This window comes from Oncorhynchus masou, chromosome 16, assembly GCF_036934945.1.
Source record: "Oncorhynchus masou masou isolate Uvic2021 chromosome 16, UVic_Omas_1.1, whole genome shotgun sequence".
Taxonomy (NCBI): Eukaryota; Metazoa; Chordata; class Actinopteri; order Salmoniformes; family Salmonidae; genus Oncorhynchus; species Oncorhynchus masou.
In genome coordinates this window covers 19892225-19909815 of record NC_088227.1, presented here as the reverse complement: position 1 = coordinate 19909815, position 17591 = coordinate 19892225, and the positions used below count along the sequence as shown (strand labels likewise).

The 17591-nt window shown below is 41.1% G+C and overlaps 1 protein-coding gene and 1 long non-coding RNA gene across 3 annotated transcripts; one reads left to right on the top strand and one right to left on the bottom strand.

The window, feature by feature from the left end:
• Positions 1-2911: 2911 nt before the first annotated feature.
• Positions 2912-5301, bottom strand: LOC135557202 (uncharacterized). The gene is made up of 3 exons (XR_010458193.1): positions 5233-5301; positions 5008-5116; positions 2912-2986 (listed from the first exon to the last, which is right to left on the bottom strand). It is a non-coding gene; the product is annotated as an uncharacterized LOC135557202 (long non-coding RNA).
• A 1037-nt stretch (positions 5302-6338) lies between these two features.
• Positions 6339-15942, top strand: LOC135557623 (uncharacterized). 2 transcript variants are annotated; one of them, XM_064991073.1, is made up of 7 exons: positions 6339-6664; positions 14139-14209; positions 14438-14450; positions 14720-14917; positions 15018-15220; positions 15454-15477; positions 15708-15942. In XM_064991073.1, the coding sequence occupies exons 1-7, from the start codon at positions 6586-6588 to the stop codon at positions 15780-15782; spliced, it is 663 nt and encodes a 220-aa protein (XP_064847145.1). In that variant the 5' UTR covers positions 6339-6585; the 3' UTR covers positions 15783-15942. The 2 variants fall into 2 exon arrangements, with proteins under 2 accessions (XP_064847145.1, XP_064847144.1); XM_064991072.1 differs by having other exon boundaries at positions 6341-6664; positions 14435-14450.
• The last annotated feature ends 1649 nt before the right edge of the window (positions 15943-17591 follow it).

Below are 17591 nucleotides of genomic sequence, written 5' to 3'. Positions count from 1 at the left end.
TGGAGGACTGGAGTTGGGAGTCACTGCTCTAACATAAGAGGTTAGTCAAATAAATCAGTGATGTGATTGACGGTGAGTAGAAATTATTAATCTGGTCCGAAATATTTCCCCTGAGGGGCAAGAAGTTATGGCAACAAAGAAGAGGAGAGATACCTTCCACTGTTCTGTTCTAGCCACAACATGCTCTCCCACACACACACACACTCTCACACACATTCCTTGCCGCTGCAGACCTTAGCCTGACTCCCAGTCTGTTTGTGCCATCCTGCCAACTCCTTGTCACTCACGGTGATGCCAACGGTTTGGCTTGACAATGACAGCAATGGAGTTGGCTACAGACACCTAGCCAACTCACACTGCATTACAAACACACACATTAACTGCACTACGCCCCCCCCCCCTCCCCCCAAGATTGTCCACGCCTGATTAAGTATGTCCAGTCATCAGTCTTTTACATCTTGTTTAAATGCCAGTAGATTGGTGTCGAAAATGTTCCACAGGGATGCTGGCCCATGTTGACTCCAATGCTTCCCACAGTTGTGTCTAGTTGGCTGATGCACCATTCTCGATACACACAGGAAACTGTTGAGTGTGAAAAACCCAGAAGCGTTACAGTTCTTGACACAAACCGGTGTACCTGGCACCTACTACCATACCCCGTTCAAAGGTACTTTATTTTTATTTTTTAATATTTCAACTTTATTTAAAACTTCTTCAGGATCGGTGGCTCCCCATGTGATGGTTGAGCTAACTTAGGATAATGTGATTAGCATGAGGTTGTAAGTAACAAGAACATTTCCCAGGACATAGACATATCTGAAATTCTTGTTCATCTAACTGCACTGTCCAATTTATAGTCACTATTAGAGTTGCCTCTGATCTGGCAAACTCAAACACATGCTTCGTTTGTAAATGATGTCTGAGTGTTGGAGCGTATTCCTTGGCTATCTGTAAATAAAACAAATAAGAACATGGGTCCGTTTGGTTTGCTTAATATAAGGAATTTGAATTGATTTATACTTTCACTTTTGATACTTAAGTATATTTTAGCAATTACATTTACTTTTGATACTTAAGTATATTTAAAACCAAATACTTTTAGACTTTGACTCATGTAGGATTTTACTGTGTGACTTTCACTTTTACTTGAGTCATTTTCTATTAATGTCTCTTTATTTTTGCTCAAGTATGATAATTGGGTACTTTTTTCAATACTGCACTTCCCGCAGCAATGTTCCCGCAGCAATGTTCCAACGTCTAGTGGAATCCTTCTCAAAAGAGTGGAGGCTGTAGGCAACGTAGGGGGGGACCAACTTCATATTAATGTCGATGATTTTGGAATGAGATGTTTGACGAGCAGGTGTCCACATACTTTTGGTAATGTAGTGTATTTCAGCTCTAAATCTTTTGTCTTGCCCATTCACTCTCTGAATGGCACACACACAATCCATGTCTCAAGGATTAAAAATACTTCTTTAACCTGTTTCCTCCCATTCATCTACACTGATTGAAGTAGTTTAACAAGTGACGTCAATAAGGGATCATAGCTGTCACCTGGATTCACCTCGTGAGACTATGTCATGGAAAGAGCAGGTGTTTTTAAAGGGTAGTTCCATATCACAAAAGTTTGCCAAAGGAGAGCTAAACTATCATTTCAATCCTGGCACCAACAAGGAGCATCACTGCAGTAAAAAAACACTGGCCAGACTCCAGCCTGGCATTGGCTAGACTTCGAACCAGTCCTGCAGGTCTCTAAGTTCTCTGTGTGCCATGATCCCTGGTGCTCTCTAAGTAATGATCTCACACACAGTGAAATCTTTCCTTGGCAAGTCAGTGTATAATGACTAATCCCATACACACACTTTGACAGTTTGGCACACGCTCAAAGAAACACCAATCCCAGGTAGCCATTTCCAATAATACGAAATCACTGACAAGGTGGAGTAATACTGGCAACATAATGTAATATATATTGAAATGGACTGGATTTATGTCTCTTTCATCTGAGAGTGGAGGACTGCCGTACCTGAGTTGGTAAACACAAACCGTGGTAGGGCAAGAGCACAGAGGCATCCTATGAGATGTGACATGTGTTTGAATTATTTTGTACAAAATGAATCCCATCATGCATGCTCCTTTTTTTGATGTAATCACTGATCTGACATGAGTTTACTGGTGGGTTTACTGGTGTAAGCCATGAAATGTACACCTTGCTTTGACCCTATCCAAATATGTTATATAGTACATACAGTACCAGTCAAAAGTTTGGACACACCTACTCGTTTTTCTTTATTTTTACAATTTTCTACATTGTAAAATAATCCAAACCCAATGTATCGCTGCTGGGATTCAAGTGACACTGACAGAAGATCGACTAAGGGTATTTAATTGCCACTGGTTTAGACCTGCTGACACATTGGCTAAAATGACTGCTGACTATTGTAGTTTTACTACAACATTTATGGACTACTGTAGTTTTACCTCCCTAATGTTTCTCTTTTTCCAAATGTTGCAATTGACTGGTTGGTATCTCTGCTTGGATTCAAACGTCCTGCTGCAAACGGTTGAGATATGAAGGAGGGTATTGACAGGCCAGGGGTGATCCATAGATTAGGGCGTGGTGATAAATAATTGCCTACTCGACATCCTGCTCTGCAACATAATTGAAAACAACCCCCATCTAAGCAAAAAGAAAAATAAGCGTCAGGGTAAATATAATGAAATACGTAGGCTTACATTTAACTTATTCTACTGTGGGCTACTGCTTATTATTGTAGTTGCATGAAAGTGAACATTTTAGATTGCTCCATATTTCCAAATGGTTTATGTTATACAGGATATTATGTAAATAACAAATGTTCCTATTACATAAAACAGAGGCATATATTTGAGGTTGATATATAACGTGCTCGACACTCACAACACAAAGAAGAGATTCTGGAGAAGATGTTGCCCAGAGGTCCAACGTGAGAGAACACTTGTGTTTCTGGGAAAGAGACCAGATGACATTAACATCATAGTTTTGTGTACAATGTGATCAGATGTAATACATGATACAGTATAAGTACTACTCTGAAATTTTTCACGGTAACAACTTGGAATACTGGGACGTCTCATGAGGACTTCACAGGGTGTCTCATTACAGGAAGAGGTTTAACTGAAGTGACGAATGAAGAGAATGATGTTATTCTGGCTTTCTGTTCCATCGTCTCTCGTGCTGGGACTGATATTGAAGTAGCACTGCAGCAGATTCCAGGAATTCAACATGAATGCTTGCCCTAGATTTAAAGAGCTGATACTTACTCCTTTCAAACCACATGTACTGCAACCTACACTCCTTTCAAACCACATGTACTGCACTCCTTACCACAAATTCTGTACCTTAATATATTGTAATTATCTGTTTTCCTGAATGATTTATTGTTCTTATCTGTCCCTCGTTCTCTTGACAGCTGGTAAACCTGTCATCCTGGTAGTGCTGCATCACACCTTAGATCCAGTCTACACTGTACCTGACAGTAGCAGACTAGTGACCAGAGGTGATGTAATACTCACAGTGGACTGTCTCTTTCATGAGAGCCAGGGACTACTGGAGTGTCATTGCATTGAAAAGTAGTCAAAAAGATTCTGAAGAGGTTGAACATATAACCAAAGGTAAGCCATTTCACTTGTATTCCACATGATGGCGATAGAGTTGAATACTGGTGTATACTTATTGTTGACACAAGAGACACATTCTCATTGTTTTCCATACAAACATTCACATATGTTACCCTCTTTTCAGAAGAATCTGCTGCTCAGCTGCTGTGCCTGTTGATGTTGCTGTTCCACTGACAATGATATAATCACTCGCCTTGTGAATCAAGATGACTGACACTGGATTATACACCAGTTGCGGTCAGCGCTGTTTATGATGAGGGAGGAGGATTTTTTGTTGTTGTAATGAGCATGGCCTTATTTCTATTACAGCATATTCCATTCACCCAGCTCAATGTAACGTCGATAGGTTTAGGCTACAACATTATCCTCAAATTTTCCATATAACCGTCATGATGTTGTTACAACCAAGCCTGAATGGAAGTTTACAACGTAGCTGCACACAGGTCAAGAGAAAATGTTGAGGTGGCAGACAGTGACATATTCAATACCACCGTGCACACTTTTTCCTGCATCTAGCAGTTGTAAACTAGAGTTTTTATTGGACAAATTCAGGTATGTTTATCCCTGTTTCGTTCCATTTGCTTCTGTTTAAGAAGTGTTTTTCAACAGAGTCGGAGTCAGAGTCAGAGTAAACAGTTCACTCACCTTTTCGCTTAATTTGTGGACTTCAATGCATCAGCAGTATGTGACTAGGCAAAATAAAAGTTCAACCCAAACCATATCCTAAGCGCTACACACAGTCTACATGTCACACCCTGATCTAATTTACCTGTCTTTGTGATTGTCTCCACCCCCCTCCAGGTGTCGTCCATCTTCCCCATTATCCCCTGTGTATTTATACCTGTGTTCTCTGTTTATCTGTTGCCAGTTCCTTTTGTTTTGTCAAGCCGACCAGTGGTTTTCCCTCTGTTCCTGTCTCTCGATTGTTCCTGTTTTCTAGTTTTCCCAGTTTTGACCTTTTCTGCCTGCCCTGACCCTGAGACTGCCTGCTGTCCTGTACCTTTGCCCCAACTATCTGGATTACTGACCTCTGCCTGCCTGCACCTTTGCCCCACCTATCTGGATTACTGACCCCTGCCTTCCCTTGACCTGTCTTTTGCCTGCCCCTGTTGGATCAATAAACTGTTGTTATTTTGATGTTGTCTGCATCTGGGTCTTATGTGAAACGTGATACTACATCGTTGTTAAAATATTAGCAAAAGTCACGTCCTAGTCAACATAGCTAATAGAACCAACATGTTAGTAAACCCCTTACAATCATGCAGTAACGTTACAGTCATTAAGCAGTATAGCAGTTATACACCAGCGGACCCCGGTGGAAATAAATGAATAAAACCAAAAGCTTACCTTGACTTGGAAGAGTTCCAGTGTTGTGTTGGATAGCCAGCGAGCTAACATAGCATCCCTCTGTTTGAGCCGGGTGTTTTGAGTAGGCTAATTCGCTAGCTAAGTGAAACTGAAAATGAAGAAAAAAAACAATCTCTCTCTCTCTTCTCCTTCATTTTTGAAGAAATTAATTTGTTCAAAACTGTTCAACTATTGTCTTTCTCTCTCTTTGAGTCAACTACTCACCATATGTTAGCTTATGCTTTCAGTACTAGATTCAGTCTCTGCTCCTTTTATTGGGTGGACAACATGTTAGTTCATGTTGCAAGAGCTCTGGTAGGTTGGAGCACGTCCTCCGGAAGTTGTCATAATGACTGTGGAAGTCTATTGAAGGGGGTGAGAACCAAAAGCCACCTAGGTTTTGTATTGAAGTCAATGTACCAAGAGGAGGACGGAAGCTAGCTGTCCTCCAGCTACACCATGCTGCTACCCTGCAGAGTGCTGTTGAGGCTACTGTCGACCTTCATTGCAAAACAGTGTGTTTAAATAAATTATTTGGTGAGGGGAATATATTTACTTTCGTTTTCTAAAAAGGATAACTTAAATGTCTGACCATTTAAAAAAAAAAAAAAATTCACTAGGGAGGATAGTCCTCCCCTTCCTTCTCTGAGGAGCCTCCACTGTATACATATAGTTTACACTACAGTTTGGACTGCAGTTGAACACATACTAAACACTATCCTGACAATGACATATTTCATCGAGCACGACATCGACTGAAGTTATATTATATCAACTGAAAAGAAGGAATTTGATATGTATATGATATGTATATTTTGTGACATTGAGACATTAGGGCGGGGGGGGGGTTGATTGGCATAAATACTCTAAAATATTTGCATTGACAATCAAAAAGCTAGTATAAGCTATTTGAAAGCAACCTGTTTACAAATGCACATGGTGGGCATCAGACACCTGTGAATCATTACATCAATTAGGTTAAAAAAATGAGAAATGTTGACATATCAGTTATATTCTTGCATGGCTCAACCCTCACAACACCATTGCTCTTAATGTAAGGCAATAGCATTGTAAAGTCAATGACTAAATTAAGCAGATTTTATACAGCAATATACAATATATATACAGAACATAAAACAATCTGTTTTATCAGAAGCAGTTTGGACTTATCCTATTTCATAGAAGTCTGCTGGGTTAGTATAATATAAATCCACGTTATATACTGACCTTTTTAGTTTCACTTTCTTATTATAAGAATTCAGTGAGTTCAGAGAATATTTCAAGAGTGAAAGTAGATGCTTCGACAGACACGGTACAGAAGCAGGTTCGTTATTTCATTGAATCTCTTTTCATGAATGCAATGTTCAAATTGTTATTGCTTTGTCTATCTTGGTGGGCTCATTGACATTGACAGCATTTAGAAGTTCAGTATGCACCTTGATGTTCTGCGGTAATGCACACTGTATCGGACAAACTGTCATTTGAGCGTCTTGCTTGTGTTCTCGCGCATCTGCTTTCGTATTACATTGAAGATCAGATGATCTTTGTGAGGCTCTGCAGCGTCAATTAACATTGAAAATGAGCAACAAGGTAAAGAATAGGACAAAAAAATCCAATGTAAACTGTCTGCCACCTGCAGATGCAGATGCACCCCAAGGTAAGCTAAAGGACTATTCATGTGACACCTTCACAATCGTACCTTATTAATGCAATGAGGAAATCCAGAAACATTTGGAGGATAGTGGAAGTTGATAAAAGTATTTATTTTCTGTTTCAGCACATAGCCTTCCACATGAATTTACAGATGGATTTTATATCCTATTTAAAAATGGTTGGCCAATGGGGTGATACTGATGGTTTATTGGCACGGGTGGTTTGTTTACATAGCAGGTTATAATGACTAAAGTAGCAGGTTAGGAGAATTAACGTGGCAGCGGTGGCGGATTTACCATTACATGTTGACCAAACCTGAGGTGCTCCTGGGTATATGAGCTTAAAAACCAATGAGGAGATGGGAGAGGCCGGACTTGCAGCGGGTTGAGCGTCACACATATAACCTACTTCTTCTATCTTAGCGCCTGGCCACGCAGACGCTCGCGTTCAGTGTGGGTGCAAGGACTGAAGAACTTGTCTGTGTACATTTATTTTGCAACGAACGCGATGTGAGCGGTGTGATCAGCATGCTAGGCAGAAGTGGCATTTGCCTCAGGCTTCACATCATCAGTGGGCCTCATGAGCTGGGCATATTTAAGATACATATTTTTAAAATAAATGTCAGATTTTAATTTTCGTAGCAGGTTAGGATAATTAACGTAGAATGTTAGGAATATTGGGTTAATGTTATGGTTAGCTAAAATGACAAAAAAATGACAAAAGCTGGATCCCTTCCAGAGCCGTGCTGCAGCCCCGTGCATTGTTTCACACAATATGATTGCAAACGTGACGTTCATTGAAAGTCAGCTGCAGCAAAAAAAGAAAGATTGAAAAGTTACATATATTAACGCATTTCTTTAGTTAAAAGAAAGGTGCAGCTGATAATACTGCCATCATCGTCGAGGCAGAGGGCACGATGGAGACGAGCCCAGACACAGGGTAATTCCACTGTAAAAAAAAATAAAATAATACGTCATTGAAAGCTTTCTTATATCGCTCAGATATAGAACAGACACTTCTAAACATACCTACTTTTAACTAGATTTTTGACTGATAAGTTTCTATGGGATAATAGCAGTAAGTTGAAATTCAATGTTTCATCAAATAATTGTTTATGGGATAATAGCAGTAAGTTGAAATTCAATGTTTCATCAAATAATTGTTTATGTTTTGGTGACGGCCCAACCCCCCCCACACCCAGCCATCAAAGTTGCCCATATCTGCTCTAGGTGGTTACAATACGCATTTTTTTAGTTAAAAGACAGGTGCTGTTGATAAATCTGCCATTGTCATCGAAACAGAGGACATGTATGTGTAGCGCTTGTATCTGATGCTGTCTGGTCAAAAAATATTATGGCATGTCATACTCTTTTGTTAACTCTTTTTGACCAGACAGCATCAGATACATGGGCTAAATATAGTAAGAATGAGGGGCGCTGTTTCACTCACTTGGATGCTTTCTTCTGTGATAGTTTCAGCCACTTGCGAATTGAAGGAATGATTTTGGATGAACGGGAGAAGGTAACCTGCATTTCTTTAGTTAAAAGTAAAGTAAATTATGACATTCTATATTTAGCTGATATGTGAGAGAATACAGCATATCTAATTAGGATAATGTTGTAGGTTACACTGGCAAGTATAAGAATACTTGTCAGGGCATATTATTTAATTATCAAACTGATTATTCCACATGGAGATGTGGGAAGCTAAAAGCCAGCTAGCTTGCAGTGTTAATCACTTGCTAGCAATGGAAGACAAGATAAGAGACTTCTTTTTCTTTCACCACAAATTGTTAATGGTTGTGTCAATCGAATCTGGTATCAGGATAAATATGACATTGAGTCACTGATTGTATACTATGTACTTTTTATTAGCTAAGCAATAAGTGGTAAATGCAATTTTCGTATATACGGGTTCGCTGTAACACCACGCAGGGTAGAACAGAGAACTAGCCAACACACTAACGGTATCTTCTTTAATACTCTGACAGAAGTAGTTCCTGCTTCCGAGCCGGCCTGTCAGAGTAGAGACTGGGCGTGGTTTAAACTCACTCAGCATATTGTGGATTGTTGGCGTACGAGCTGGTCCCAGCCCCCTAGGCGCTACAGCGGTCAGTCGTTGTAGTTGTGTAGAATATCTATACGCTCATACACTCAATACAGTTATCACACACCTGGCTCTAACAAAAGACCGTTTGTTCCTTACACTACGTTCTGTATGTGTCCCACGCAACTCATTGCACCTTCCCTGTTTTTATGTTATTCTGTATTTTTCCATCACGAGAAAGGCCCATGGCCCTGAAACTGTTAACAATGTCTCACGTCAGCTATGTTGCATAACACATACACCCACACAAGCCAACAGCAAATAATATTCAATCACATATGATATGGTAACGGGCAATAGCGCATAACACAGAACCTCACAAAATGAGAAGAAAACAAGAAAACCCAATAATCCACCCAAAAAGGTATTTTGTTTAGAAGTAATAACTAGTGATTACAGGCTATTGTAAAATGATAGAACCTGCAGTAGCCAACTAGCTAGCTATGTGATTTTTTTCTTTGTGACCAAAACATAACGTCCTATTTTTAGCTGATATGGAAATGAATACACTTGCAGCATATCAAACTGTGATGTTTTATCGTTGCACTGGCTAAATCTGATTAAGACGTGGGAAGCTAAAAAGGCTAGCTAGCTTGCTATGTTTTTAGCCAGGTTACCAGCTAGTTACTAGCAAAGGAAGGTGATTCTTCCTTATTTTCATAAAATTAAAAGAAGAATACAAAATTTTACTATCTCCCCATGTGAATGGGACCAGTGAGCATATCACATTTTTATTTATTTTACTAGGCAAGTCAGTTATGAACACATTTATTTTATTTTCAATGACAGCCTAGGAACAGTTGGTTAACTGCCTTGTTCAGGTGGAGATCAACAGATTTTGACTTTGTCAGCTCAGGGATGTGAACTTGCAACCTTTCGGTTACTAGTCCACCACTCTAACCACTAGGCTACGCTGCTGCCCCATGTCTGCAAAAGGTGTCCACTACTCCAAGAATCCCACTCCACCCACATGCATGTGCACATAGATCAACAGAGTGGAGCTTGTAGTAGCCTTAACCCTAACCCTTTTCCTAACCTTAACCTCATTCTCCGACCTGCTACATTAATTATCCTAACCTGCCACGTTAGTTCTCCTAACCTGCAACGTTAATGATCTTAACCTGCCACATTCATGCTGCTAACCTGCTACTTTAGTTATCCTAACTGGCTATATAAACAAATGACCAGTGCTGTCAAACCATCAATATCACCACACCAGCCATCTTGTTATGTATAAAAGGCTTACAAGACTGGGGTACTGCTCCCTTATGCTTTGCTTGAAAAAAAGTAAACAAATACCTTACCATCTAGCACTACACTTACAAAACCTTTTTTTTAATAAAAAAAATACCACCCTACTCCACTATTTAAATCTATTCAGTCCTACCTCATGCCAACAACCTGAAAGGATGGGACATCACCACTTAACACACCCTGTAACTCTTCTGATGTCAATTCTCGCACACCCAAATACTTCTCTGCTGCTGCCACCACAACCTCAATTTCCTGCGACTTATGTTCCATCCCTGCAGTACAGTTGATAACCATTAATATAAATGCTAAAAATCCTATCTTACTGAAACATATATTACTTGTTGGCTTATCCCTCTGTACTGGTACAGATCTACTACTCACACCACTCCTCTCAAGAACACTCCTACTTCTTCTACTTTCTTCACTGCGTCAGCATATGACAACTTCTGCACTACTCTAACCCTGGAAACCTCAACCTGCCTCCTTCGCACAGGACATTTCTGATCCACAGCGCCATGGGCACCCCTACAATTAACACTGTGGCGGACAGCAGGTCAGCCACCAGGGGGAGACTTGTCGAGGCATGGTGACAGACAGAGTCTACATCACGAGGCGATGGCTCCCTCTGCTGGACGTGACAGGTCTTGACGGCTTCTCCGTCCAGAACTAATTGTGGCCGATTGTGGATAGGTGAGTAATCAAGGGGCTGATTGCTCACCAGCTGGACGAGTCCCATAAAGCTGCCAGAAGGGCAGCACATGGGGCAAGGGACTGGGGGAAAGAGAGGTTACTCCCGTATAGTTGTGTTCAGCCCCAGAGATAACGGAGGGAGCTCAGTTTTTGTTCCCCCCAGGATACAGCAAGACCCCGGAGCCCAGAAGACAGTATCCTGGAGGAGACCTTTTCTTTTTGATTGTTATTTAAATAAACACATTTGAAACCGAACTAATCCAAATCTGTCGGTGTCTGATCTGTGTAAACGTCTTGACCAAACCCCCTGGTCTGCCACAAGTGGTGGAGAATGCGGGCAAGTCAGATAACATGGTCAGATAAAGGTTGACGTTTACACATCATCAGCATGGACGAGTTGATAGCTCAGTTCATCCGGGACCAACGAGCACAACAGGTGGTTCAGGAACGAATGCTGGAGGAACAGCGGCTACAAAATGTCCGCCCCGTTGAGGAAATCAGGAAGCTACAAGGAGGAGCACCTACGGGACGGATGGCCAAGGCTGAAGTGGGCAAGTGTGCTGGCCCCGTTCCTACTGAATCACATCCAAACCTGTTTTTAATTAAGCTAACGGAAGACGATGACATTGAAGCATACCTCTGCACGTTTAAACAGACAGGATGGCCAAGGCTGAAGTGGGCAAGTGTGCCGGCCCCGTTCCTCTCTGGGAACGCCCAAAAGGGATATTGGGACCTTAGCGACGAACAGGTGGCTAACTACGACGGTCTCAAACGGGAGATACTCAGCCAGTACGGGTGTAGCCTAGCCCATCGGACCCAACTGTTCCACGACTGGAGGTTCGTGGCCGACGTCTCTTCCCGAGCCCATATGAGCGACCTACTGCGCATCACCAGAGCATGGCTCCTAAACAATGTATCCACTCTCTCCATCTTAGACAAAGTGGTCCTTGATCGCTTCTTACGAGCGCTACCCCATGACATGAAGAGGGCAGTGAGTCTATGCTCGCCCCAGACCTTGGAGGGCCTCCTGGGAGGAGTGGAGATGCATCAGAACACTGAGGGGGAGCCTGGCCGAGTCGGGGACCCGTCCGAGTGGACGGAAAGGACAGCCTCAGCTCTGTATATCCCGAACCAACAGTCGGCAGGGCCAAAGGGCCGCAGACCCGTGGAGAGATTGCTGAGGGAGAGCCGATCCGCTGCCGACGACCCCAGGTAGATGGAGACCAAAGGAGGTGTTTTGAGTGTGGCACCTGGGGGCACGTTCCCTGGAATTGCCCTGGCGTGAGAGGAGTCGATGCCATCAGCCAGCCAGCTCCTGAGGGGAGGTGGGCCACGCAGTGAACTGCATCACCTCCTGTTGGGCGCACCACAAATCACAAAATAACTTTTTGGTCAGTGTGTGTGTGTGTGTGTGTGTGTGTGTGTGTGTGTGTGTGTGTGTGTGCTTCTATTATTTAACTGTACTAGAAGGCTTTTAAGGCCGCAGAAATTGTAAATAATCGGTTATCGGTATCGTTTTTTTGGGCAAGGAAAATATCAGATATTGGTAACGGTCAATTGCAATATCGGTGCATCCCTAAAAATGACTCTTTTGTTTCACCACTCTCACCTGCCTGTCTGTGTCACGTCCTGACCTTAGTGCCTTTGGTATGTCTCTATTTTAGATTGGTCAGGGTGTGAGTTGGGGTGGGCATTCTGTTTTGTTCTTGTGTTTATATTTCTACATGTTTGGCCTGGTATGGTTCCTAATCAGAGGCAGCTGTCAATCGTTGTCTCTGATTGAGAACCATACTTAGGTAGCCTGTTTTCCCACTCTTGTTTGTGGGAGGTTATTTTCCGTTTCAGTGTTTTTCACCATTCGGGACTGTTTCAGTTTTCTTTATTCACTTGTTCGTTTGTTTCCCGTGTTCAGTATAATAAATATGACGAACACTTACCCCGCTGCATATTGGTCCGATATTTCCTACTCCTCCTCAGAAGAGGAAGACGACAACCGTTACAGTCTGCGTCGCACCGAACGACGAGCATCACTAACACCAGGAATCTTCCCCTTCAGTTGGTCAACTTTTACATTTACTCCTACCCCAGTAATCACTCCTTTCAATGGCACCCTTTTCTTGAGAGCAAAACATTTCACATTTCTTGCCCCATTAGTTTAATGCAGAGTGCCTGCTCCCTCTGACCAGCAGAAACACAAACAATTATCACAAGACCACCTCTGGTTACCCTAACCAATTCCACAGTAACCAACTCTGTTTTAACCCACCCTGAAACCACAAATGGATCAGCCAAAATGCAATGGTCCACTTTTTCCCAAAACTTCACTCCTACTGTCAGAGTCATCTTTATCCGGACCCTCGATACAAGCCGTGGACACCGAGAACTTCACCACACCTACCACCTCTGATAGGTTGCTCTCACTTCCATTTTTCCTCCTGTCTTCAGCTCACTCTGCTTACACTTTCTACCATTCTTCTTTAACAAACCATCTCCCTTTTTTCTGACATTTTTTTAATCGACTCAAGCTCACCATCTTCCGACCTCTCTCTCTTATTCCTGACTACACAGCTCGCGTCGCATGCGCGAGCGTTGTAAAATACATTTTGAAATCTATGTTATTCAATTATTGCACCCACACTGCTCGCGCGCGCCAACGTGCGCCTGCGTCGCCAAGAGCTAAAATAGAAGTCAGTTCTATTTCTGACACAGATCGCGCTGCAAGTCCTGCCTCTCCAATCTCCTCATTGGTTTATAGAAGCAGGTATCCACGTACCATCTCCTCATTGGTTATACCTACGTGAGTGACTGAAATACGAACAAGGTCTGTGACGTTAATGCACCTAATTTATGAAAGTTGCCAATCGCAATATAAAGTCAAGAGAAGAAAAAGCATAGGAGGAGAGATGACTAGAAACGATTCAGTTGACCGTTTTATGTGTGGATTAATTGTCGGAGTAGAGGACCTTGTGCATTTCAGGTGAAATAACAACTCAATGTTTATATCCCAGGACAAATTAGCTAGCAACAGCAAGCTAGCAACAGCAAGTACCGTGTTACGGAACCCAAACCAGCTGCGCACATTTGCCATCGTGCGCCATCGAGTATAAATGTTTTTTATCCCCCCCCCCACACACCAAATGTGATCACGACACGCAGGTTTAAATATCAAAACAAACTCTGAACCATTAATTTGGGGACAGGTCGAAAAGCATTAAACCTTTTTGGCAATTTAACTAGCTAGCTTTCACTTGCTAGCTAATTTGTCCTATTTAGCTAGCTTGCTGTTGCTAGCTAATTTGAACTGGGATATAAACATTAAGTTGTTATTTTACCTGAAATGCAAAAGGTCCTCTACTCCAAATTCTGCGTTTCCTTGTCATTGTCCTTCAGTGCTCACTCACTGCTGTTTTTTTTCTATTGTTTTTTAGATGCTGTTAACAATGCTGACGAACGTCCTCCAGGTCTCAAGAACTCTGTGATTGCAAAGCAACCTAAACAGGTTGGCATAAAGTCCATTTTCTTCTAGGCATTCTGTTGATATTTGATAACTAATAGAGTTATCTCATAACATATCGACATTAGAAATCACATTGAATGACACATAACAGTCTGCTTATGACAATTATGTTGGACTTTTGAAATGAATATTTTCCCACCAATTATTAACACAGGGTATTTTCTATTATTTTATAAAACGGAAACTAAACTTTTCTTTCTGTTGCAGCAGGACTATCCAACAAGTAAGTACTGTTATAAATGTAACATTAATATAATATGTTGCACAATAAATAGGTGTCATAGGGCCTTTTGAAACAGTCATCTACTGTCAAGCAGTGTGTTCCCTTCAAGGTAATCAATATCCATGAAACCATGTTAAAAGTGGTTATCATGGAATAGGCTGAGGGTTCATCCACTGAAGTGAATACTTGTGTATTGATCAGAGTGAGCAGGGCTTAAAGATCTGACAATCCTCTCTAGTTTACCTCAGACATTTCCTGTATCTCTATAGGGTCGACGATGGGCAAATTCTTCACGGTTGTGACTGGGAATACTCTGGGGTCTCATGAGAAATTAATTAATCGTCTCGCTTCCAAAAGACACTTAACCGAAGTGACGTCACTAGAGGAGAGTGATGTCATCCTGGCTTTCTGTTCCATTGTTTCTCGTGCTGGGACTGATATTGAAGCAGCACTGCAGCAGATTCCAGGTAATCAATATCCATGAAGAACATTGTCAAAATGTTAATGATTCATTAATCAGGTATGTTTACGTGATTATTGTTACTGTTATACCCTCTCTCTTGACAGCTGGTAAACCTGTCATCCTGGTAGTGCTGCATCATACCTTCAATCCAGACTACACTGTACCTGACAGTAGCAGACTAGTGATCAGAGGTGATGTAATACTCACAGTGGACTGTCTCTTCCATGAGAACCAGGGACTACTGGAGTGTCCTCGATATGAAGAAGCAATTGAAAATATTCTAAAGAGTCTTGACAAAGGTCCTGAGGTAAAGAATCAATGTATCAACTTACCTTCTAAAATAAGGGTTCAATAATATAAAAGTAAAAATCAATACCTTCATTGTGGAGGATGGAAAATCTGTGTGGGTGGGGTTCAGACTTTTGGGACTCTTCCATAGGTTCTATTATGTAGACCAAGCTAAATGAAGAAGGAAAACAAATAGGAGTTGACGATGTAATGTGAAAACATGTCCTTTTTGTGTTTGTTTGTTTTCTACAGAACACAAATCAGTGGGCCAGCCTGGTATGCCAATACTTTTTAAATGACACATTTCTAAAAAACATATTATACTGTATTGACCCATTTTCATATAACTAACTTTGAGAAATGTGTTCTGTATGTTAATGATTCCTAAAAATGTTTGTACTGAAAGTAAAACTAATATACAGATGTAAGCCTTGATAAGTAGTGCAGATATAAAACTCAATTTATTTGACATCTTTCTAATACATGATTTTCTTATCTTTCTCCAGGGGAAGATTATCTTGATCTGCAGTGTTATTGGTGTAGCCTGGGGCATATACACTTCTTATAGAAGAATTAAATAAATATGCTTTCACTTTTTGCAATAAAACGGTTCCAATTTATACATGAATCTAAGGTAATTACACAGCTGTAAGAGGAGTGTCAGTTGTATTTCACATCAGATATCAATTTTCCAATGTGCTATCCTTGAAAAAGAATAAAGGAAGATAGAGGACCAGCGAATTGCTTTCTGTCATCTTTCCCACCAACACAGACACAAATGATAAAATAAAATAAAATTGTATCAAATAAAATAAAATGTTATTTGTCACATGCACCGAACACAACAGGTGTAGACTTTACAGTGAAATGCTTACTTACAAGCCCTTAACCAACAATGCAGTTAAAAAAAGAAAAAGGTGTTAATTTAAAAAATAGATTCAGTTGAAGTCGGAAGTTTACATACACTTAGGTTGGAGTCATTAAAACTCGTTTTTCAACCACTCCACAAATTTCTTGTTAACAAACGATAGTTTTGGCATGTCAGTTAGGACATCTACTTTGTCAGTGACAACAATTTATTATTTCTATGTTTATTTATTTATTTCACTTAAAATTCACTGTATCACAATTCCAGTGGGTGAGACGTTTACATACACTAAACTGACTGTGCCTTTAAACAACAACAAAAAATCCAGAAAACGATTTCATGGCTTTAGAAGTGTCTGATAGGCTAACTGACATCATTTGAGTCAATTGGAGGTGTACCTGTGGATGTATGCCAAGGCCTACCTTCAAACTCAGTGCCTCTTTGCTTGACATCATGGGAAGATCAAGAAATCAGCTAAGATCTCAGAAAAAAAATGTGTAGACCTCCACAAGTCTGGTTCATTCTTGGGAGCAATTTCCAAACGCCTGAAGGTACCACGTTCATCTGTACAAACAATAGTACGCAAGTATAAACACCATGGGACCCTGCAGCCGTCATACCGCTCAGAAAGGAGACACGTTCTGTCTGCTAGAGATGATTGTACTTTGGTGCGAAAAGTGCAAATCAATCCCAGAACAACAGCAAAGGACCTTGTGAAAATGCTGGAGGAAACAGGTACAAAAGTATCTACAGTGCCTTGCGAAAGTATTCGGCCCCCTTGAACTTTGCGAGCTTTTGCCACATTTCAGGCTTCAAACATAAAGATATAAAACTGTATTTATTTGTAAAGAATCAACAACAAGTGGGACACAATCAGGAAGTGGAACGACATTTATTGGATATTTCAAACTTTTTTAACAAATCAAAAACTGAAAAATTGGGCGTGCAAAATTATTCAGCCCCTTTACTTTCAGTGGAGCAAACTCTCTCCAGATGTTCAGTGAGGATCTCTGAATGATCCAATGTTGACCTAAATGACTAATGATGATAAATACAATCCACCTGTGTGTAATCAAGTCTCCGTATAAATGCACCTGCACTGTGATAGTCTCAGAGGTCCGTTAAAAGCGCAGAGAGCATCATGAAGAACAAGGAACACACCAGGCAGGTCCGAGATACTGTTGTGAAGAAGTTTAAAGCCGGATTCGGATACAAAAAGATTTCCCAAGCTTTAAACATCCCAAGGAGCACTGTGCAAGCGATAATATTGAAATGGAAGGAGTATCAGACCACTGCAAATCTACCAAGACCTGGCCGTCCCTCTAAACTTTCAGCTCATACAAGGAGAAGACTGATCAGTTGTCCATAGGACAACAATCAGTCGTATATTGCACAAATCTGGCCTTTATGGAAGAGTGGCAAGAAGAAAGCCATTTCTTAAAGATATCCATAAAAAGTGTCGTTTAAATTTTGCCACAAGCCACCTGGGAGACACACCAAACATGTGGAAGAAGGTGCTCTG